Raw genomic sequence first — 24469 nt, 5'->3', positions numbered from 1 at the left:
AGTAAATCCAGCTCATCTTCAACTTGTATTTATAAATATTGATAGTCAAGCCCACCTTCAGAGGAAAAACATGAGGTCGAAACTGGATTAAGGCCAGTAAATTGTCAGAGGCTTAGAGGCAGAACGATAGTGCTGGAGCAGTGTTTGAGAAGACAGTTTTAAATTAACAAAAACATGTTGCTGATGGCGAGGTAGTGAGAACTGCCAAATTAGCTCTTTGAAGAGCTTACTATGCTACATATACTAAAGTTTATTCCATCTCTAGTCTCCGCTTTAAAGACGTCTGCAAACGCGACATGAAATCCTGTGACATTGATCACAAGCCGTGGGAGTCAGTTGCCAGCGTTCGCCAGAGCTGGCGGACAGCCATAAAGGTGGGGCTAAAGTGTGGCGAGTCGAAGAGACTTGGCAATTGGCAGGAAAAAAGACAGAGGCGCAAGGGAAGAGCCAACTGTGTAACAGCCCCAACAATCAAATTTTTCTGCAGCACCTGTGGAAGAGCCTGTCACTCTAGAATTGGCCTTTATAGCCACTCCAGGCGCTGCTCCACACACCACTGACCACCTCCAGGCGCTTACCCATTGTCTCTTGAGATAAGGAGGCCAAAGAAGAGATGATTTAAATATTCCTTTTGTTATAAAGCAGCATCTCCAGCAATTCAACTGAGCAACACCATAGGAAAGTTGCTAGTAATACTACACAACTTACACATCTAGCATACACTACCTGTCAATTTTGTGTCATGGCCAGTGTCACATTTCATTTGTCACACAAAGAAAATTTCAGTTCTGCCTTACCAGATTAATAATCTGTATTACATGGTAGAACATTTCCACCCTTAAAACACACCAAATCATTCAACTTGCCATGAACAATGCCACAAATGAGTTGCCAGTATAATTTTACCAAATAATGGACACCCTGGGTGTGAATATAAAGGGTGTAATTCACAATGCCTCACCAGCCTGTATGAGGATTACAATCCTGTTAAGTATTCCGACTGTGCAGTTGGTGCCGTAACGGAATGGCAGAAGTATCCTGCCATATGAATCGAACTTCTACTTCAATACTGCCAGAAAGATGGGGAAAAGGCAAAGACGTTCATTAAGTTTTTTTAAAAATGCAAGACACTTTGATGGTTTAGTGGTTAGGTACACCACATGGTGTGGTATTAAACCACACTGATAACGATGGTACTTTGGTGGCTTGACTAGCAATTGTCATGGAAGTATAGCTTTTTTTTCCTGTTCAAAACAGTATGCCTTTATGACTTTAAAAACAGTGTGCCTTGAAAAACTAAGGGGCACAGCGTGCCAGCTGCACCTATTCCCTAAGCCACAGCAGGAGAGAGAGGGGTCACATGGTGTACTGTAACTTTTAACTGTGTAAAAACTGGCTAAAACCAGTTTGGACTGGAGACAAATAAAGTGTGCTTACTAAAAAGCTGTCTATATCTCAGCAGAAAAATCTACATTATGCTCAAACTGTGTTTGCGTAAGAACCCTGGAAAGAACATTTTAATTGTTGGAAGTAACACTCTCTATTGCCTGTTTGCGTTTGCTGGAATTCTCAATGAAGTAGCTACTGAAGGACTGCCAGTTTGAAAATCCAAATAGACCTGTTGCAGTGCTCCTTGTTGAAAAAACTTGATGCCTGCTGCAGCTGAAATACTCTGAATGCCTATCTATTAAAGACTGTTTCACCAAATTTGCCTGTAGACTTAGAGTGGCATCTGATTATTCTACTCTGGGACACTTCAGCTGGGAATGAAACCCACCAGAACTTACAACCCAGCTACTTATTTTATTCCCAAGAAACCCTCCCCCCCCCCCCCCCCCACCCCCCACCCTTTCTTTTCACTACCAGTTGACCGATAGTTTCTTGAATATATGTGCGCGCACATGCAGGGGGGGTGGGGGGACAGGGCTTAGGTTAAATAAGTTATAAGCTCTTTAGACATCAATTTATCTTAATCGTGTTTAAAATTTAGCTTATTAATAAATAGTTAATTTGTTGTTGTTTAAATATACCTGATTTGGTGTATTTCATTCTGGGGGTTAACAAAGTGTTTAATTTGGCTGTTTTCCAGTTAGGTGAGAAAACTTTAATATGCTGCAACCTGTGGAGTGATGGGACTGAACTAAATGCATTGCTCCCACCTCAGTTGTAACACAATCAATAGGGTAAGAGTTTAAATCCTAAACTATGAAATCAAACTGAATAATGTTGGACAAGGACAAAAACTGGCCCCTACTCCTATTTCCTATTGTCAAAAGAACTGCTCCATAATGAAGGAAAATTGAAATAACTGTGAATTGACCTAATTCTACAGAGTCAGTATAATTTATTGCTTCATTAAAAATAGACAGAACAATTTAAGAACTCAAGAAATAGGAGCTGGAGATTTTGAGCCTGTGCCATCATTCAACAAGATCATGGTTGATCTTCTACCTCGACTCCACCTTCCTACATTACCCCATGTCCTTTAATTCCCTTAGTGAACCCAAAATCTATAAACCTCTGTCTTGATAAGAACATGAGAAATAAATTTGAAGAACACAAAAACTTTACTTCTAGGTTGCTATCATAACATTTAGCATCCTAATGCTGAACACAAAAGGTTTCACTTAGTCAATTGTATCCTGGAACATTTTGTACATGAAGCATATTTAAGGGCCAGAACTGGGAATGAAACAGAAGTGGTGATTTATGATTTTCCATTCACATAGACCCACTACTTACGGAAAGCCCATTACCTATTGCAATGTGATGACTGCATTGGATTCCTGCATATTCACACTGGCCAATTCTCTATCGAAAGACCCTTCACCGATGACCATAATACAACCCAGTAAAGTCCACAGCTTTTAAAACGGAAACTGTATTTTGTTTATCCAGCTTTCTTCCCTCCTTGCCTGAAGGTGATGCCTCCTCTAGCTGCAGTAAGGTCCACAGGCATCAGCAGCCTCCTCATACTGTGTCTAAATAGTCAGTCTTAAAGCAGGAGACTACACAGTGAGGACCAGCAGAATGAAGGGCATCATTGCAAAGACTGATCTCATCACCTATCATCCACACATTGGTCCTTAGCCAAGGTCGTCATTCCTGATGGCAAATTTCATACGCCCCTAGCTCTGGGGTACCAAAGTCAACTGCAGTGCCCCAACTGCTCCCCTTCGATGGATTAAGTTAACATAGATAAAATAATTAAAATTGAATCCTGCCGCAGGCATTGTTCCTACTCTCTCCTCCAATATTCAACTCAGTGGAACTGCCTTTACTTGGTTACCTACCTGATCATAACCAGACCTCTAGCAATGGCTTCTTTTCCCACCTCACGTGCTCTTCTCAGGAGGATCCTTGACTCTTCATCTATGTGTCACTAAGGGCATCATCTAGACATGGGGTCAGCTTCCACACGTACACTGATGATACTCAGCTCTACCTGTTCAAATTTCTCCCAAGCCCTCAGTCAGGCGGTGAGGAACCAAATCAGGGGAATAGCCTGCTTGACCACATCTTCCCCAACCTGTCACAGACATATATGCCCATGATGGAATCGGTAGGAATGGCCACTGCAGAATCTGTGTGAAGACAAGTTCTCGCCTTCACTGTGAGGACACCCTCCATCATAATGTGTGGCCCCATCACCATGCCAAAAAGGCCTGACATAGAACAGATCAATCAGCCCAAAACATAAAATCTGTGAGGCACTGTGGGCCATCAGCAGCATCCAGAATTATACTCCACCACAATGTTGGACCACAGCTTTCCAGTTTGTGATACCAAATTTACCCCTGAAGTTGTACACTAGGGTTTAGTTAAAATGCCTTCACACTTTCCCCAAGTCATATTGAAAGTTGTCATGTTTGCTCAGCAGTTCAGCCATTTCTACTTTTGTTATTGCTCTCGACTGTGTTGTTCTGGAGCAGTCTGGGACATTGCTCACTCACTCAACACAGGAGGATCAGAAGCTTACTTTTGGGAGAGCGATAAGCCACTGATGCAAAGTCACTTGCCACTCTAACACCACCTCTAAGTCCACTTAAAAATAAATACAAAAATCAAACTAGAATTTTTTTTTAAATCATTTTGACATTTAAACATTTTCAGTCAATCCTGCAATTTGTGTAAAGACGAATTCTCTCCACACACAAAAATCAGACAAATGCAACACTGCAGAACTACGTGAACTAAAAGCACACTCAAAGTCCTGACACCTGTGAAAGTACCATAACATAAGCTATTCATTGTATAGCAATGAGTGCACCATTTTTTCTAGTCCTAGTACCAACCTGTTGGTTCTTGTCATTTATAACTGTTTGCATTCCCAATGCCAAGTGTTTCCTTTGAAGGCTAGAGGAACTCAAAACCAGTCACCAACTTCTCAGGGCAATAACGAGGCAAATTCTGTTGAAAAGGGGAATTGTGGTACATTTGTCCTGTCTCATTTTGATTCTGTAATCTTTGATCTTGTAATCCGGCATCATCTTACTGTCAATGATGGGAATGGCAAATACTTGCTGATAAGAGATCCTGATGGTTTTACTCCACGCGTTTAAGATGCACTTGATGTGTGGTATACATACTTGTCATGTGACCAACATCAACGTTTTCCTGCTGGGGGGGACAGCCAAGTGAAGAAATGCAAGTTTCTATAGAGGATATTTCAGAGAGGAATATGAAATGGTAACAGCCTTGATTTCTTAACACATACATAAATTTAGGAGTCTATTTTAAGAACCAGTCCAATTGCTGGCAAAGCTTAGATATCAGTGGCAAATTTATTTCCTTCATGCTTGCAGACTTTTTGCACTGATTATTAGTAATACTCTGAGGACACTAGGATCTACATCCTCACAGAGGAAAACTACACAGGACAAGAGCAGACAATGTGTAACTGCACTTTTACACTTCAAGAACGAGGATAAAATAAAATCAAATGTTGCAGCACATTCCCCTCGGATCTTACTAATTGTGCGGCTGCTAGTGACTGACTCAGACATATCTGCCAGTATTTCAGCAGTTTGGCAGTAGCATATGATAACTCACACGGTATCTGTAATTGGGTATCTGAGTCAATGGAAGCAGGGCCTCCAAGCGGGCAGCTGTTGATTTAATTTCGGTCACTTCAAATTCAGAGCTTAAATCCAGAGTGAACAGCCACAATCCCTGATGTCAAGTTGTTGTATTCCACCTTGTAAAACCCTGCATCTTCAATCATTGCTTTGAACTCCTCCTGAGAAGACAAACATGTAAATGAAAGCAACCCTACTGCTAGAATTCTCCCACAAGCATTACATGTTCTGCCTTAAAATGTGACAGACTGGAGCCAGGCTCCTCCTCAAAAGTGGAAAAGAAAACATGTCACCACTCCCATCAAGAAAAAGTTACTGTGTGACATTGTTGCACACCTCCCAGCTGGCAGTTATAAAGCAATACTAATAAAAGATAAAAGGGTCATCTGTGACTCAGTGGTAGCACTCTCACCTCTAAATCAGAAGATTGTGGCATCAAATCCCACTCCAGAGACTTGAGTACAAATTCCAGGCTTACACTCCAATGCAGTCCTGAGGGAGTACTACACTGTTAAAAGTGTCGTCTTTTGGATGTTAGGAACATCCCAACAGGTGTAGGCCATTTCGCCCCCCACGAGCCAGTTCTGCTGTTCAATGAGATCATGGCTGATCTGGGACCTAACTCGATATCCTTTGCCCCAAATCTCTTAATACCTTTGGTTAATAAAAATCGATAATCTCAGATTTAAAATTAACAAGTGACCCAGCATCAACTGCCGTTTGTGGAACAGACTTCCAAACTTCTACCACACAGTGTACTGAAGTGTCCCCAAACTTCACTCCTGAAAGACCTGACACTAACTTATAGGTTTTGTCCCCGAGTGCTAGACTCCACAACCAACGGAAATAGTTTATTCTCTATCTACCCTTACCAGTTCCCACTATATCTTGAAAACTTTGATCAAATCATCCCTTAACCTTCTAAATTCCAGGTAATACAACACTAGTTTGCGTAATTTCCTACATTTCAAAAGTACTTAATTGGCTGTAAAACGCCATGGGATGGTGTGAAATGCAGTATATGAATGCAAGTTTTTCTGATAAAAGCATTGTGCAGCTCAAGTTCAAATAGGAATAGTATGTGGCTCAGGGAAACTAGAGGAAGGACAAAAATAAGCAACAATGTCTCTACCGTTGGAACAGCCTGCCTCATTTTTCAAGTGTAATTTGTCCTCCATCTTAGGAGAGGGTCATCTAGCTAGATTATATGGGGGAAGGGAAGAAAAAAAATTGAGACTGCAATCTTCAGAGCTTTAGATGGTCTGAAGTCAAATTCCTCAGCCCCATCACATCACAAACCTGTCCTTGATTCGAACAAAGGCTGACTACAATGCAGGAAACTGTTGGACAGTGAAGAAACCAACCGTTAAGTATAGTGTGCAAGTATATCAAAGCACATTGGTGAGTACTTGAGCACGAACATTTAAAAAATTTCTAAACGACACTAATATTACCTGATCAGGAAAACGTTGGATACTTTCTACCAGGTACTGGTAAGATTTCCAATCAGCAGCGATGACCTCACCCAGGACAGGTATCACTTGAAAACTGTACAAATGGTAGAGCCTGAGCAAAAGAGAACAGGTATTTTGTACAATTACAAGATACACAAAACAGTCCTAAAAGCAAAAAGTGAGAGATAAGGAAAATCCTTGGTTTAAGAAGAGAGGGCTGCTTTGTACAGCGAGTAGCTGAAACTGCAGACCAGGTAGATTGCAGATTTGTGATGCGGATGGAAAAAGAGGGTCAACAAAGTTTGGGATGGCAACGAGAAAAATGGTTGCGTCCTCGGGTACGAATGTCAAGCGAGGATATGATTGGGCTCAAATGTGGCGGAACCGTCAAATTCAGAAATGAAGAGTGACCAACGGATCAAAATATTTGAGGGTGAAGGATATCTATTGAACTGCATCCCAACAGAAAGTCAGTCAATAGCTTAAGAGGAAGGGCTGAAGGAATATTGGTAGAGAAAATTGGTGAAAAAAGTTGGAATAGGGAGGCACACTTCATTGGTGTACTAACATACTGTACTAACATACTGTACTAGAAAACATCTGTAGAATGATAAAGGTGTGGGTCTCCATCCACTATTTCTCATGCATTGCACTCATTTATGGACATAAAAAGGGAAATGGGAAAAAGGGGCAGAGATTCGTTATGTTAGATCTCCAACTTACTGCATCATTTGGTGTTATATTGTGGGTTTGATGGGTCCAGGAAGCTCTCATCTGAAACACTGAGCTGAATTTTAATATGTTAAAGCCCTAATGACATAAATTAAAAGTCCAGGCAATTTCCCAGAGGTCCCACCTACAAACTGCTGGTTCATGTTTTTGTCAGTTTGAAATAGGCATCTAGGTTTGCTAGGGCACAGAGCAGTAGATGGAAACGGATTGACATGAGCCCCATCTGAAGGTTATTATTAGGAGCATTTCTGAACATTTTGCTGGTTTTTTTTGCTGTTACTTCGTAGGTCAGGAGTCTTTGAGCAATTGTTTTGACAGAACTAACAGCAGTGGCACAATGGATTTCCTCATCGAATTGCCCTATACCTTTTGGAGGAAGAGGAAGACTATAGACTAAAGGTCAGACATTACAGGCTGTATGAGAAACAATTTGTAACTACCTATTGGTATGCTCACATCTACAGATAGAGGTGCACACTATGTTGGAGAAGCATTGAAGTACAGGCTCCGTTTCTCAAGGGAGGCAGTGACAGCAGACCCTAATGGCACAATTTCACTACGTAAAGCCTTGCCTACTCTTAATGCTGGGGATTCTCCAAAAACATGCAAATCAAGAATTCCACGCTTTAAATAGTAAAGAAAGGAAAATATGCCAGGGAGATAAAGAGCTTGCATAGCCTCTGGCTGCGCCTGCCATGTCAGCAACCATATTAGCAAGGTCCGACACACCTACCCAACACCCAACAGTAACCACAGGAACTGGCTCCACAGACAATCTGGGTCTGCAGGAAGCCAGATGAAAGCAGGACTATATGCTGCAAGGATACCTGCTGATAACATGCATTTTACAGCTGCCATTTCCAGTGACAGTCACACTCAACTCTGGCTCCAGCAACTTCCCTACGTGCTGTTCCAGTCTACGGAGAGGGTGTGCTGTAATGGCAAACATGGCCATCCACTTCACAACTATCTAATTTCATTGCATCAGCTGTCAAATAGAGATGGAGTGGTGGAATGCTCCCTCACTTGCCTGCAGACTCTTTTACGTCTCCATATAATGTATCCTTACAAATAATTTTTGCCCGTCACTCTGTCTCCTCACATCCTGCAGTTTAGCCAAAGGTTGCCAACAGGTTGAAATACCTATTGATCCTTGCCAAAAAACGTAAAAATTATTGTCCCCTTCCATCCCACCCCCACTGCAGCCACTTACCTTTAAGTGGCAGCATCGTTCAAAATTTCATCTAAAACGTCAATTCTCAAACCCTGCTTAAGATACCTCCCTGTACAAGCTTAAAGCCCCATGCGGAGCGATAAGTAACTATGAAAATGAGCAAATTATCGATAATTATGGCCAATCAATTCATTTCAACTCTGGCTGGATTGCACTTGTTCCTTGTTGTTCTGGACTGGACTTCACAGGGGCCAGAAAATATACTCTATTGACTTCCTGTAACAGGTACTTCATCTGAATCACAAGCAAACAGAAGTAAAGCTCATCAGCTCCCAGTAGACAAGCACCCTCATCATTTTCTGGTGCTCTGTGAGCAGCTGGCCAATGAGCAACAATGGTCCTCAGCAGGCCACTACAGAATCTAATTACCAGCAAAAGTATTAAGAGGTTGACAAAGGCCAAAGAAGATGCTACTTAAATAGTCTGGTCTATCTGTAGGTATAATGCAGCCAGATTACAGGTGGAAAAAAATCTACAATTAAATTATATTTTCTGGAGGGGAAAAAATGCACCATATATTATTGCAGCCAGCTTCCTCCTCAGTAATACTAAATTACTGCAGCCAGCTTCCTCCTCAGTAATACTAAATTACTACAGCCAGCTTCCTCCTCAGTAATACTAAATTACTACAGCCAGCTTCCTCCTCAGTAATACTAAATTACTACAGCCAGCTTCCTCCTCAGTCATACTAAATTACTACAGCCAGCTTCCTCCTCAGTCATACTAAATTACTACAGCCAGCTTCCTCCTCAGTCATACTAAATTACTACAGCCAGCTTCCTCCTCAGTCATACTAAATTACTACAGCCAGCTTCCTCCTCAGTCATACTAAATTACTACAGCCAGCTTCCTCCTCAGTAATACTAAATTACTACAGCCAGCTTCCTCCTCAGTAATACTAAATTACTACAGCCAGCTTCCTCCGTAATACTAAATTACTACAGCCAGCTTCCTCCTCAGTAATACTAAATTACTACAGCCAGCTTCCTCTTCAGTAATACTAAATTACTACAGCCAGCTTCCTCCTCAGTAATACTAAATTACTACAGCCAGCTTCCTCCTCAGTAATACTAAATTACTACAGCCAGCTTCCTCCTCAGTAATACTAAATTACTACAGCCAGCTGCCTCCTCAGTAATACTAAATTACTACAGCCAGCTGCCTCCTCAGTAATACTAAATTACTACAGCCAGCTTCCTCCTCAGTAATACTAAATTACTACAGCCAGCTTCCTCCTCAGTAATACTAGATTACTACAGCCAGCTTCCTCCTCAGTAATACTAAATTACTACAGCCAGCTTCCTCCTCAGTAATACTAAATTACTACAGCCAGCTGCCTCCTCAGTAATACTAGATTACTACAGCCAGCTGCCTCCTCAGTAATACTAATTTACTACAGCCAGCTTCCTCCTCAGTAATACTAAATTACTACAGCCAGCTTCCTCAGTAATACTGAATTACTACAGCCAGCTTCCTCCTCAGTAATACTAAATTACTACAGCCAGCTTCCTCCTCAGTCATACTAAATTACTACAGCCAGCTTCCTCCTCAGTAATACTAAATTACTACAGCCAGCTTCCTCCTCAGTAATACTAAATTACTACAGCCAGCTTCCTCCTCAGTAATACTAAATTACTACAGCCAGCTTCCTCCTCAGTAATACTAAATTACTACAGCCAGCTTCCTCCTCAGTAATACTAAATTACTACAGCCAGCTTCCTCCTCAGTAATACTGAATTACTACAGCCAGCTTCCTCCTCAGTAATACTAGATTACTACAGCCAGCTTCCTCCTCAGTAATACTAAATTACTACAGCCAGCTTCCTCCTCAGTAATACTAAATTACTACAGCCAGCTTCCTCCTCAGTAATACTAAATTACTACAGCCAGCTGCCTCCTCAGTAATACTAGATTACTACAGCCAGCTTCCTCCTCAGTAATACTAAATTACTACAGCCAGCTTCCTCCTCAGTAATACTAAATTACTACAGCCAGCTTCCTCCTCAGTCATACTAAATTACTACAGCCAGCTTCCTCCTCAGTCATACTAAATTACTACAGCCAGCTTCCTCCTCAGTAATACTAAATTACTACAGCCAGCTTCCTCCTCAGTAATACTAAATTACTACAGCCAGCTTCCTCCTCAGCAATACTAAATTACTGCAACCTGCTTCCTCTTCAGTAACACTAAATTACATTTTTTAAATTCATTCATGGGATGTGGGCGTTGCTGGCTAGGCCAGCATTTATTGCCCTCGAGAAGGTGGTGGTGAGCTGCCTTCTTGAACCGCTGCAGTCCATGCGGGTTAAGTACACCCACAGTGCTGTTAGGAAGGGAGTTCCAGGATTTTGACCCAGCAAGTGAAGGAATGGCGATACAGTTCCAAGTCAGGATGGTGTGTGACTTGGACAGGAAGTTGCAGGTGGTGGTGTTCCTATACATTTGCTGCCCTTGTCCTTCTAGTTGGTAGAGGTTGCGGGTTTGGAAGGTGCTGTCTAAGGAGCCTAAATAATTTTTAAATAATAATTTAATACTGAATTACTACAGCCAGCTTCCACCTCAGTAATACTGAATTACTACAGCCAGCTTCCTCCTCAGTAATACTAAATTACTACAGCCAGCTTCCTCCTCAGTAATACTAAATTACTACAGCCAGCTTCCTCCTCAGTAATACTAAATTACTACAGCCAGCTGCCTCCTCAGTAATACTAAATTACTACAGCCAGCTGCCTCCTCAGTAATACTAAATTACTACAGCCAGCTTCCTCCTCAGTAATACTAAATTACTACAGCCAGCTTCCTCCTCAGTAATACTAAATTACTACAGCCAGCTTCCTCCTCAGTAATACTAAATTACTACAGCCAGCTTCCTCCTCAGTAATACTAGATTACTACAGCCAGCTTCCTCCTCAGTAATACTAAATTACTACAGCCAGCTTCCTCCTCAGTAATACTAAATTACTACAGCCAGCTTCCTCCTCAGTAATACTAAATTACTACAGCCAGCTTCCTCCTCAGTAATACTAAATTACTACAGCCAGCTGCCTCCTCAGTAATACTAGATTACTACAGCCAGCTTCCTCCTCAGTAATACTAATTTACTACAGCCAGCTTCCTCCTCAGTAATACTAAATTACTACAGCCAGCTTCCTCAGTAATACTGAATTACTACAGCCAGCTTCCTCCTCAGTAATACTAAATTACTACAGCCAGCTTCCTCCTCAGTAATACTAAATTACTACAGCCAGCTTCCTCCTCAGTAATACTAAATTACTACAGCCAGCTTCCTCCTCAGTAATACTAAATTACTACAGCCAGCTTCCTCCTCAGTAATACTAAATTACTACAGCCAGCTGCCTCCTCAGTAATACTAGATTACTACAGCCAGCTTCCTCCTCAGTAATACTAAATTACTACAGCCAGCTTCCTCCTCAGTAATACTAAATTACTACAGCCAGCTTCCTCCTCAGTAATACTAAATTACTACAGCCAGCTTCCTCCTCAGTCATACTAAATTACTACAGCCAGCTTCCTCCTCAGTCATACTAAATTACTACAGCCAGCTTCCTCCTCAGTAATACTAAATTACTACAGCCAGCTTCCTCCTCAGTAATACTAAATTACTACAGCCAGCTTCCTCCTCAGCAATACTAAATTACTGCAACCTGCTTCCTCTTCAGTAACACTAAATTACATTTTTTAAATTCATTCATGGGATGTGGGCGTTGCTGGCTAGGCCAGCATTTATTGCCCTCGAGAAGGTGGTGGTGAGCTGCCTTCTTGAACCGCTGCAGTCCATGCGGGTTAAGTACACCCACAGTGCTGTTAGGAAGGGAGTTCCAGGATTTTGACCCAGCAAGTGAAGGAATGGCGATACAGTTCCAAGTCAGGATGGTGTGTGACTTGGACAGGAAGTTGCAGGTGGTGGTGTTCCTATACATTTGCTGCCCTTGTCCTTCTAGTTGGTAGAGGTTGCGGGTTTGGAAGGTGCTGTCTAAGGAGCCTAAATAATTTTTAAATAATAATTTAATACTGAATTACTACAGCCAGCTTCCACCTCAGTAATACTGAATTACTACAGCCAGCTTCCTCCTCAGTAATACTAAATTACTACAGCCAGCTTCCTCCTCAGTAATACTAAATTACTACAGCCAGCTTCCTCCTCAGTAATACTAAATTACTACAGCCAGCTGCCTCCTCAGTAATACTAAATTACTACAGCCAGCTGCCTCCTCAGTAATACTAAATTACTACAGCCAGCTTCCTCCTCAGTAATACTAAATTACTACAGCCAGCTTCCTCCTCAGTAATACTAAATTACTACAGCCAGCTTCCTCCTCAGTAATACTAAATTACTACAGCCAGCTTCCTCCTCAGTAATACTAGATTACTACAGCCAGCTTCCTCCTCAGTAATACTAAATTACTACAGCCAGCTTCCTCCTCAGTAATACTAAATTACTACAGCCAGCTTCCTCCTCAGTAATACTAAATTACTACAGCCAGCTTCCTCCTCAGTAATACTAAATTACTACAGCCAGCTTCCTCCTCAGTAATACTAAATTACTACAGCCAGCTGCCTCCTCAGTAATACTAGATTACTACAGCCAGCTTCCTCCTCAGTAATACTAATTTACTACAGCCAGCTTCCTCCTCAGTAATACTAAATTACTACAGCCAGCTTCCTCAGTAATACTGAATTACTACAGCCAGCTTCCTCCTCAGTAATACTAAATTACTACAGCCAGCTTCCTCCTCAGTAATACTAAATTACTACAGCCAGCTTCCTCCTCAGTAATACTAAATTACTACAGCCAGCTTCCTCCTCAGTAATACTAAATTACTACAGCCAGCTTCCTCCTCAGTAATACTAAATTACTACAGCCAGCTGCCTCCTCAGTAATACTAGATTACTACAGCCAGCTTCCTCCTCAGTAATACTAAATTACTACAGCCAGCTTCCTCCTCAGTAATACTAAATTACTACAGCCAGCTTCCTCCTCAGTAATACTAAATTACTACAGCCAGCTTCCTCCTCAGTCATACTAAATTACTACAGCCAGCTTCCTCCTCAGTCATACTAAATTACTACAGCCAGCTTCCTCCTCAGTAATACTAAATTACTACAGCCAGCTTCCTCCTCAGTAATACTAAATTACTACAGCCAGCTTCCTCCTCAGCAATACTAAATTACTGCAACCTGCTTCCTCTTCAGTAACACTAAATTACATTTTTTAAATTCATTCATGGGATGTGGGCGTTGCTGGCTAGGCCAGCATTTATTGCCCTCGAGAAGGTGGTGGTGAGCTGCCTTCTTGAACCGCTGCAGTCCATGCGGGTTAAGTACACCCACAGTGCTGTTAGGAAGGGAGTTCCAGGATTTTGTCCCAGCAACAGTGAAGGAATGGCGATACAGTTCCAAGTCAGGATGGTGTGTGACTTGGACAGGAAGTTGCAGGTGGTGGTGTTCCTATACATTTGCTGCCCTTGTCCTTCTAGTTGGTAGAGGTTGCGGGTTTGGAAGGTGCTGTCTAAGGAGCCTAAATAATTTTTAAATAATAATTTAATACTGAATTACTACAGCCAGCTTCCACCTCAGTAATACTAAATTATTACAGCCAGCTTCTTCCTCAGTAATACTAAATTACTGCAACCTGCTTCCTCAGTAATACTAAATTACTGCAGCCAGCTTCCTCCTCAGTCATACTAAATTACTGCAGCCAGCTTCCTCCTCAGTAATACTAAATTACTGCAGCCAGCTTCCTCCTCAGTCATACTAAATTACTGCAGCCAGCTTCCTCCTCAGTAATACTAAATTACTACAGCCAGCTTCCTCCTCAGTAATACTAAATTACTACAGCCAGCTTCCTCCTCAGTAATACTAAATTACTACAGCCAGCTTCCTCCTCAGTAATACTAGATTACTACAGCCAGCTTCCTCCTCAGTAATACTAAATTACTACAGCCAGCTTCCTCCTCAGTAATACTAAATTACTACAGCCAGCTTCCTCCTCAGTAATACTAAATTACTACAGCCAGCTGCCTCCTCAGTAATACTAGATTACTACAGCCAGCTTCCTCCTCAGTAATACTAATTTACTACAGCCAGCTTCCTCCTCAGTAATACTAAATTACTACAGCCAGCTTCCTCCTCAGTCATACTAAATTACTGCAGCCAGCTTCCTCCTCAGTCATACTAAATTACTGCAGCCAGCTTCCTCCTCAGTCATACTAAATTACTGCAGCCAGCTTCCTCCTCAGTCATACTAAATTACTGCAGCCAGCTTCCTCCTCAGTCATACTAAATTACTACAGCCAGCTTCCTCCTCAGTCATACTAAATTACTACAGCCAGCTTCCTCCTCAGTCATACTAAATTACTACAGCCAGCTTCCTCCTCAGTAATACTAAATTACTGCGGCCAGCTTCCTCCTCAGTAATACTAAATTACTGCAGCCAGCTTCCTCCTCAGTCATACTAAATTACTGCAGCCAGCTTCCTCCTCAGTCATACTAAATTACAACAGCCAGCTTCCTCCTCAGTAATACTAAATTACTGCAGCCAGCTTCCTCCTCAGTAATACTACATTACTGCAACCAGCTTCCTCCTCAGTAATACTAAATTACTACAGCCAGCTTCCTCCTCAGTAATACTAAATTACTGCAACCAGCTTCTGCCTCAGTAAGACTAAATTACTGCACCCAGCTTCCTCTTCAGTAATACTAAATTGCTACAGCCAGCTTCCTCCTTGGTGATAGTAAATTACCAAAACCAGCTTTCACCTCAGTAATGCTAAATTACTGAAACCTGCCTCCTCCCCCTCAGTAATACTAAATTAGTAGAAGCAGCTTCCCCCCTTCAATAATAGTGGCCTAATGGTAATGTTACTGGGCTAGTAATCTAGAGGTCCCGACTAATGCTCAGGGGACAAGAGTTCAAATCCCACCATGGCAGCTGCTGGAATTTAAATTCAATTATTTAATTAAAAAATCTGGAATAAAAGCTAGTCTTGGTAATGGTGACCATGAAACTACAGGATTGTGGTAAAAACCCATTTGGTTCACTAATGTCCTTTAGGGACGAAATCTGCCATCCTTACCCGGTCTGGCCTACATGTAACTCCAGACTCACAGCAATGCGGTTGACTCTCAACTGCCCTCTACAATGGCCTTGCAAGCCACTCAGTTGTACAAAACCACTACAGTAAAGTAGAAAAAGAAAACCGGATAAACCACCCGACATCTACTTAGGAACCAGACACAATGGTAACGATGCCCTGTTGAACCTACAAAGTCCTCTTGACTAACACCTGGGGTCTTGTACCAAACGTGGGAGCGCCGTTCCACTGACTAGTCAAGCATTAGCCTGACAGTCATACTCACTGAATCATACCTCTCCATCACCATCCCTGGGTATGTCCTGGCCCACCATCTCATGGCATCAGGCCAAACATGGGCAAGGAAACCTCCTACTGATTATCACCTACCACCCTCCCTCAGCTGATGAATTAATACTCCATGTTCAACAGCACTTGGAAGTAGTACTGAGGGCAAGGGCACAAAATGTACTCTGGGTGGGGGACTTCAATGCCCATCACTAAGAGTGCCTCAGTAGCACCACTACTGGCCGAGCCCCCGAAGGATTAAAAAAAATACTCAATTACTACAACCAGTTTCCCCATCAGCAACACTAAATTATTGCAACCAATTTCCCCCACTAATACAAAATTACTGAAACCATCTTCCTCCTCAGTAATACTAAATTACTACAACCAGCTTCTCAACAGTATTAAATTGAAACCAGCTTCTCCCTCAGTAATAATGAATTACTACAACCAGCTTCCCCCTCCAATACTAAATTACTACCACCACCTTCCCCCTCAGTTATACTAAGTTACTGCAACTACCTTCCCCCTCAGTTATATTAAATTACTACAACCAGTTTCCTCCTCAGTAATACTAAATTACTATAGCTACCTGGAAATGATTGGATTCTGTACTTTACTGAATTCCAAACATAGGAATCTTCCACCTGGTTTCAAAACCCGATAGGCCTCTTGCAGCACCTGTTGAGGGGAAAACACTCAGTCAGCGTCAGAGTTTCATATATGGATACTTTCTTGAACCATCAAGGGGCAGAATGAAGGAATTTGTTTTTTTAGGAAATTTGTACACAGACAAGTTGCTGTAAAACTCATTTTTTTACTAAAAGAATATTCACAGATAGAAATAAACCTGCTGGCTTCATTCAAAATGCACTGTATTTCATCCTCAACTTCAAAATAACATGGAAGAGAAGGAAAATGGCAGGCAGCTACTTCTCCATCAGAATTGATCACAAATCAGTTACAGATGATGCTTTGCATCTACTCACATGATCAATATGAGTAACATTTCTAATTCCAAAGGCAATTGTATACACATCAAACTTGTCATCATCAAATGGCAGCTCTTCTGCATTTCCCACCACCCAGGATAGGCCTGCAGGGAACAACCAACCAGAGAAGCATTCAGACAGTATACCCTTAGAATCTTATCGTCAGAACATATTCCTTTGGAACAATCAATCATCGCCACAGTCAACTGAGCAGAAAGGAAAAATAAACCAATCATTTCCATTCTGACTGCTAGTTGGTGCTTGAAAGTACTCGAGGACATTAAGTTAGAGCAGCACTAAGTTTATCTCTATGTCCAGTTAGTGTCACTCATATGAAGAGTGGTTCACATGAATATCAATTTAGCAGAGATACTGGAGAACAGTTAGCAGTCTAGCATGAATCAGAACCTTAAGGAGCAAGTGGAAGGCAGAACTTTTGGGTGTATGTGGGGAGTTGAAATCTTAATATTGTGAAAATATGATTAGGCATATAAATGAAAACAGGCAGTTTATTGCAAATCATATTGTATCAGTTGTTGATATTCTTTTATCACTACAACCCACAAAAGAATACAAATTTGCACAATGGAGTGTATTCATTCTAACACAAACTGTGATCCACGCTCCTTTACAACCACTAAAACTTGCATTTGTATGGCACCTTTCATGGAGAAAATCATCCCAACATACTTCACACAATCAGAAATCGACAGATGCCAAGCAAAGGGAAATATTAGGAGGGGTGATCAAAAGCTTGGTCCAAGTGGAAGACCTTAAAGGAAGAGACGAAGGCGGAAAGATGAAGTGGCCTTGACAGGGAATATCAGTTTAGGGCATAGCTAAAGGTGCAGCCACCAATGATGGGGAAGGAGGATGTACAAGAAGCCAGAATTGCAGGAACAGGGGTGGATGCTTGATAATAGGGAGGAGCAGGGCCATGGAAAAATTTAAAACACAGGATGAGAACTCTAATTTAGAGGCACCCAATGTAGGTCAGCGAGGAGAGGAGTGGTAGTAGAGCAGGACTTCACCTGCACATTGCCTTATTATTCCTGTGCCACAATCTAAAATACTGCATAAACCCAGTCATAACTGAGAAGAATGGGCTGTGGACAAACAGAGGTCAAATTTTTAAGAGATTGGTTCAGCAGCCATTTTACTGCTTTTATGTATAACTGTATAACCAATTATTTAAAATGTTACCTTCATGCCAAACATTACATTCAATACATGGCGAAACCCTACTAAAAACACAAATTTGTCAAATCTCCAAACATAGCTTCATATTGGGAAGATTGTTCTCACAGCTCCCTTGTACTCCAGGGCAGAATACAAAAGAAAACTACCGGTGAGATGCGCCAACCCCAACCTCACCTCTTACCTCTATCACAGCCTTCCTTGTTGTAGTGCAGTTTACTAATACTATTGACATAGGAATCGCAGCACAGAAGGAAGTCATTGAGTTCACTGTGCTTGTGCCAATGGTGGATATTCAACTATGCTTAGTGCCCCTCAACTTTCTGATCTCTAGATATGCCATCTTACATGCTATTCCTCCTCCCTACATCTTCACTGCATTGCAACGGAGACTTATTACACCAGTCTCCTACTCTAACTCATTCTTTCCCAGGATCTAAACTGTGGAATTCCTTACCTCACTTAGTAGCTTTTTCTTCTTGTTACTACCCAAGCTTAACATCGCCTAATCATTAGCTCCAGATTTATTTCTTGGTTTTACTCCTTTTAGCCTGGTCTTGCACTACCACTTGGGCCTTCTGATCCCAAGTTTAATTAGATCACCTTACTGAAGCATAGAGAAGTTAAAAGAGCTACCACTAGCTGAACAGACTGAAAAGGCAGAATCCTTCAATGGTCATGATTTATACAATATACTCTCAACCTTTCAATCTGTTATCAAATGCAACAGAACTTTTTGTGGATATGCCTATTCACTTCACATCCAGCACTGAGGAATTTAATTATTTAAAAAAAAAAGTACAACCTACCTTCAGTATAGTTCAACTGTTCTGCCTTTTGCCTTCCAACCTTTAACATTTCCTTATTAATGTCACAAATGACAGCCTTTGATCCTGAATCAGAATCAAATTTATTCTGCTGTTCATAAAAGTCACTGATTTGTTGCCACGATGGGCTCTGGTAAGATTTCATTGCTCGCCGATTCTGTCTTTCATGCTGCGATCTTACATAATCCAGAAACCTGAAGGCTATATCCCCTGCAGAAATACAAAACAACTTTTAACATTGTCTTAAACTCCCCACCATGGAACAGAACCAGAAAGTACCAGGTTCAATCACCAGCCTGTGCAGACTTAAATGATCTGGGCCACAGTGATAAGGGTACAGCAATTGGTCCCAGTGTTCCTGGACTGGGGCAGCATGGCGAAAAAAAGGGAAAAAGAAAAAATAAAAATCAGCTAGTCCCTACAAACTCTCCTGCTGAGTGTAAGTTTTGTCAGAAGGGAGGATTGGCTTAAGCTTGGCAGTGATGTTCCCTTAAGTGACTAGCTTCCTGACACACTACAGGCTCACACATGACGGATAGTGAGGTAATGGAAAGCAGCAGATCCCCAAGGATCTGCATTCCAGAAACAGTCAGTGCATGAGGAAGGGATACTTGTCACTCAGTATAGTTCTTAAATGTGCAACATATTTTATTCAGATTAGTGATGTCATTCTCATAATACTGGAGACTTTAATGCCATTTTGACATTCGTCATACCAGAATATCACTTTTGACATCCCAAAAAAATTCAAGGATAAAAAAATCTGGCAGTCTGATCAAATAGCTTCACAGCTGACTAAAAATCACAGGAGTGAAACTGGGGTTATTTTCTAAAAAAAAAAATCACTGCTAAACTCAGTCAATTTACAATTTACCAATGAAAACTCAATTGAAATCCCACTCCACAGTGTGTAAATAAACTGTATGGACCAGGAAGGTCTGCCTCCCTTCCCCAAGCCTGTGCTGCTAGTTGCTCAAAGCTGGAGCAGCAATAGCCCTCAGTTGACACTGCAGTATGCCTGGACTGGGGAGGGGGCAGGAATGTGGGGACATTCAGTGTCCCTTCTGGGAGACTGAAATCTCATATGAAAACCTGGTCAATCTCAACTGTGATACACTATATGGTTGAATACAGGAAGTACTGGCAGTTGGGTGAGGTTCTTGAGGGAGTTCCATGCTTCAGAGATCAAATGGGGGAGAAGTAGAAAAGAATGAATCTAGGGAAATGCATGTTTTCTAGCTTTCTTACAATTAAGTAACAGGCATGCCAACTGTAACTACACAATAGAGGTTTCATAACTCGGATGAAAGTGAAAAACTGACAACAGTATAATACCTGTGGGTGCACCACATTCCACAATATAATACAATTCCTAAACAGATTATCTGTGAATAAACTATGAGTCACTTCCACATAGTACTTGACAGATAATTGCCCAGTACAACTGCTGGATCAGTTCTCTAAATAAATGGAGAAATGTTCAAATACATCAAGTAGACATGAATAAAACAAAAGTATTGACCAGCTAGGTGACGTGATATAGCTTTGGTAGGTTTAGTGCAGGATAGGCACAAAAGTACTGCAGCTGTGATGTTTGCTGCTTAATTTAAATATCAGAGGAATAAAAGATTCAAACCGTACAAAATACTTATCACATTTATGCCAAAAACACTGTAGTCAAACTGTCAACTTCAAAATTAGAAAGGAACAAAAATTTAGTCAAACCTACAAAATCTAAATTTGTATTTCATTTTATTTACAAACATTTATCAATATAAAGGTTTTTGGGGACAGGGGTAGTGGAGAAAGAACACATTATGAATGTGGAAGGTCAATTAGTTCATCTTCATTATCCATGTAGAATGATCCTAATGTCACTAACAACAACCAGCGCATAACATGTATTTATATAGTGCCTTTAACCTAGTAAAATGTCCAAAGGCGACTCACAGGGACGTTGGCAAATAAAATTTGACACTGAGCAGCATAAGGAGATATTAGGGGAAGATGACCAAAAGCTTGCGCAAAGAGGTAGGTTTTTAAGGAGCATCTTAAAGGAGGAAAAAGATAGGTAGAGAGGTGTAGGAAGGGAACTGCAGAGTTTAGGGCCTAGGCAACTAAAGACACAGCCACTAATGGTGGAGTAATGAAAATCGGGATGCACAAGAGGCCAAAATTGCAGAATTGCAGATATCTGAGGGTACTGGGGCTGAAAGATTAGAGATAGGGAGGGGCGAGGCTATGGAAGGGTTTGAAAACAAGGGTGAGAATTTTAAAAATCAAGGTGATGCACAACTGGGACCATTGTAGGTCAGCGAGCGCAGGAGTGATGGATGAATGGGACTTGGTGCGAATTAGGACACGAGCAGCAAGGTTTTAAAAGCTTAGTTTGAGGAAGCTGGGAGGCTGGCCAGGAGTGTATTGAAATAGTCAAGTCTAGTAGGTAACAAAGGCATGATGAGGGTTTCAGCAACAGATGAATTGAGGCAGGGTGGCGTGATATTACAGAGGTAGAAGTAGCAGTCTTAGTGATGGCATGGATGTGTGGTCAGAAGCACATCTCAGGGTCAGATAGGACAATAAGGTTGCAAACAGTCTGGTTCAGCCTCAGATATTTGCCAGGGAGATAGATGGAATCAGTGGCTAGGGAATGGAATTTGTGGCAGGAAGACTGAAGACAATGGCTTTGGTCTTTCCAATATTTAGTTGGAGGAAATTTTTGCTTCTCCAGTACTGGATGTCAGACAAGCAATGTGACAATTTAAGAGACAGTGGCAGGGTTAAGAGAAGTGATGAGGTAGAGATGTGTGTTGTCAGTATACTTGTGGAATCTGACGTATTTTCAGATGATGGTGTCGAGGAGCAGCATGTAGATGAGAAATATAAGGGACGAAGGATAGATCCTTGGGGACTCCAATGGTAACAGTATCCCATTATATAACTCTAGGGTTTTTGCCTCCACTGACCTGAAAATTTATTCCACATGTTTGGCTGCTCAATAATTTACTGACATCTTTCCAAACACCACTGTTCGCTAGTTAGTTTCCCACATTTAATTTGAAGTAATCTTCTGGGTTTATCCGTAACCTAATGTATCTCTATAAAGATAATTTCTCAGCTGCTTCCTCCTCAGCTTGAAAAGCCCAAGTTTCTCCACTCTTTGTACATACATCAGACCTTGACACTAGGGATCAGCTTCAGCTTCTCTGCATTGCCTCAAGTACTTGAATATCTTGTTCCTTGGAAACCAGATTTGGATGCAGTATTCAAAATACAGTAATGAGCAAAGCTCTATAAAGTTTGATCATCATCCCCTCTGGCATATATGTTACTGTTTTAGCTATAAATTAACTTCCTATTGACTTTGTTGACTATTACTCTCCATTAGTTGAAGATATTCAGCGCCAAGTCTACAAGACTCAGGGGTCTCAACATCATCCTTAGCTATTTCAACATCATTCACAGAGTACATATTTCTTTTCCTCCTGTGTACAGCACTTTATATTTGTCTGCATTAAATTTCACCTGCTATTGTTCCCTCCATTTACATACCTTGTCCAACTCATTCTGTAATTTTTCCTGCACTGCCTCTTCAGATTCTGCATGCTCCTACTTTGGCATTAACCAATTTGATCACTTTGCATTCAGTTTTTGAATCCAGGTCATTTATGTAAATTCGAAACAGTAGTGGTCCCAGCACAAGCCCTGAGGCACCGGCTCACATTCCCACTTCAACACAACTCCACTAAGTAGAACTCATTACCTCCTACTCTTCAATCAATTTCTCAGCCATTCCTAGGGCTTTATCCTGAATTCCACAGCCTTGAGTTTAATGAACAACATTTTGTGCGAAACCTTGTCAAATGCTTTTTGGAAGTCAAGGTAAACCACATCGTTGGGATTACTACAGTTCACCTGGGGTGTCATTTCCTCAAAGGAATTCGGGAGTTGGTAAAGCAGGATCATCCCCATCTGAATCAATGCTGACTGCTATTAACTAAGTTATTGTTGTACAGATCAACAAATTTATTCCTGTTAAACAGTTCAATTATATTACATGGAATGGAAGCAAGGCTAACGGATACATCTTTCACTTTCTCGTCTTGATTAGGCTATTCAGTACCACATACAATAGCAAGGCAAGATCACCCCTGGGAACAGAGACAATCTCAACCTGGTCACGACAACAGAAAATGTCAATCTTTGTTTTGTTTGTTTAAAACAGCAAAGACTCAAGAGTCAGGCAAAGCAAGGAGGAGGAGAGATCAGGAACACAGGATTCACAAATTCTTCTCATACCCCTAGCAGTCTGGTAAGTAGAGGAATGAATTAATTATTGTACCTGTCCCTCCAGCAACATCAAGCAGTTTTGTCCCTGGCAGTGGATTCATCGTATGAAGAAGTGCATCCTTCCATAACCTGTGAATGCCAAGGCTCATGGCGTCGTTCATTATATCATAGTTTTTGGCAACATTCTTAAACACTTTGTAAACTAAAAAAAAAACATAAATTATTCTACAACAGACATCACATCACATTACTAAGTTGCCTTTGAGTCCCAATCAAGACTGAAAGCAAAACTTGGAATTTATAATGGGGAAATGTTACTAACTGCTTCACATCCAAAGAACTACTTTGGAGTGCAGTAGTTATATAGGCAAACTCAGCAGTCATTATTAACATAGGAACATCTCACAAACAGCAGAGATTAATAACCAGTTACTGTTTGTTTAGGTGGAGATAGTCCAGGGAGGATTATTGGCTGGGGTACTTGGAGAACCCTTCTTTAAAGGAACTTTAGAAACTTCAACATCCACATGAACCACCAAAAAGACTAAGTGAAACTGGTTTTAACATCTCATCTGAAAGTTGGCACCTGATAATGCTGCACACTTAGTATTGCACAGGGATGCTAACCTAAATTATATGTTCAAGCTTCTGGCATCAGACTTAAACTCATAACCTTCCAACCCAAAGGCAAGAGTGTTACAACTAAGTCAAATGAAAAACAAGGAATCTAGAAACATATTAAAGTGCACAACAGGTACAAAAAACAGCTGATACCTTATGCAAGCCAGACAGTAACAAGATAGCTAATAAATCAAAGGTTCACACTGTAAGGTTGGGTTTGCCGCATGGATGCAAATATTATTACATGACTTTAACATCTCCTCACGGAAGCAGAATTTCAACCCAGTGTTTCTATATCTATCAATGCTGGCTATGAGATTAGCTGGCATTTACCTATATATATTTTTAACATAAAAACACAACATGCAAGTTTTCTTATTTCAAAAGAACTTTTGATTTCTTCCTCTACCATGTTTGGCAGTGAACCACATAGACCAAAGCTTCGATATCTAGGGTATTGAGTTTGCTAAACATCGGCCAGGGAAACAGTTAGTTTTAACCACTGAGCTAAGGAAGGAAAAAAAAAAGAGTAGCTATCTAGTAAAGAGAGAACTCTGTTGTACTGCAGCTCTCCCGCAATGAAATAGGTGATTATTGAGAATCACTGCCAAAGCGAATAATTGTTCATAAAATCATACAGCACAGAAAAAGGCCATTTCGA

The 24469-nt window shown here is 41.2% G+C and overlaps 1 protein-coding gene across 2 annotated transcripts in view; it reads right to left on the bottom strand.

Moving 5' to 3' along the window:
* Positions 1-4064: 4064 nt before the first annotated feature.
* The window catches only part of coq5 (coenzyme Q5, methyltransferase), a 29371-nt gene continuing 8966 nt past the window's right edge, over positions 4065-24469 (bottom strand). The window contains exons 2-8 of one of the 2 annotated variants that reach the window (XM_068055224.1): positions 23240-23389; positions 18880-19107; positions 16871-16977; positions 16474-16562; positions 15597-15695; positions 6533-6644; positions 4065-5239 (exon numbers count right to left, since the gene is read on the bottom strand). In XM_068055224.1, coding sequence (XP_067911325.1) covers positions 5138-5239; positions 6533-6644; positions 15597-15695; positions 16474-16562; positions 16871-16977; positions 18880-19107; positions 23240-23389 — 887 coding nt within the window. In that variant the 3' untranslated portion in view covers positions 4065-5137. The remainder of the gene's footprint in view (positions 5240-6532; positions 6645-15596; positions 15696-16473; positions 16563-16870; positions 16978-18879; positions 19108-23239; positions 23390-24469) is intronic. The other variant, XM_068055223.1, reaches the window with a different exon arrangement.

Source organism: Heterodontus francisci, chromosome 23, assembly GCF_036365525.1.
Source record: "Heterodontus francisci isolate sHetFra1 chromosome 23, sHetFra1.hap1, whole genome shotgun sequence".
Classification (NCBI taxonomy): Eukaryota; Metazoa; Chordata; class Chondrichthyes; order Heterodontiformes; family Heterodontidae; genus Heterodontus; species Heterodontus francisci.
The sequence above is the reverse complement of the archived record's forward strand: the minus strand, read 5'-3'. Positions and strand labels throughout refer to the sequence as shown.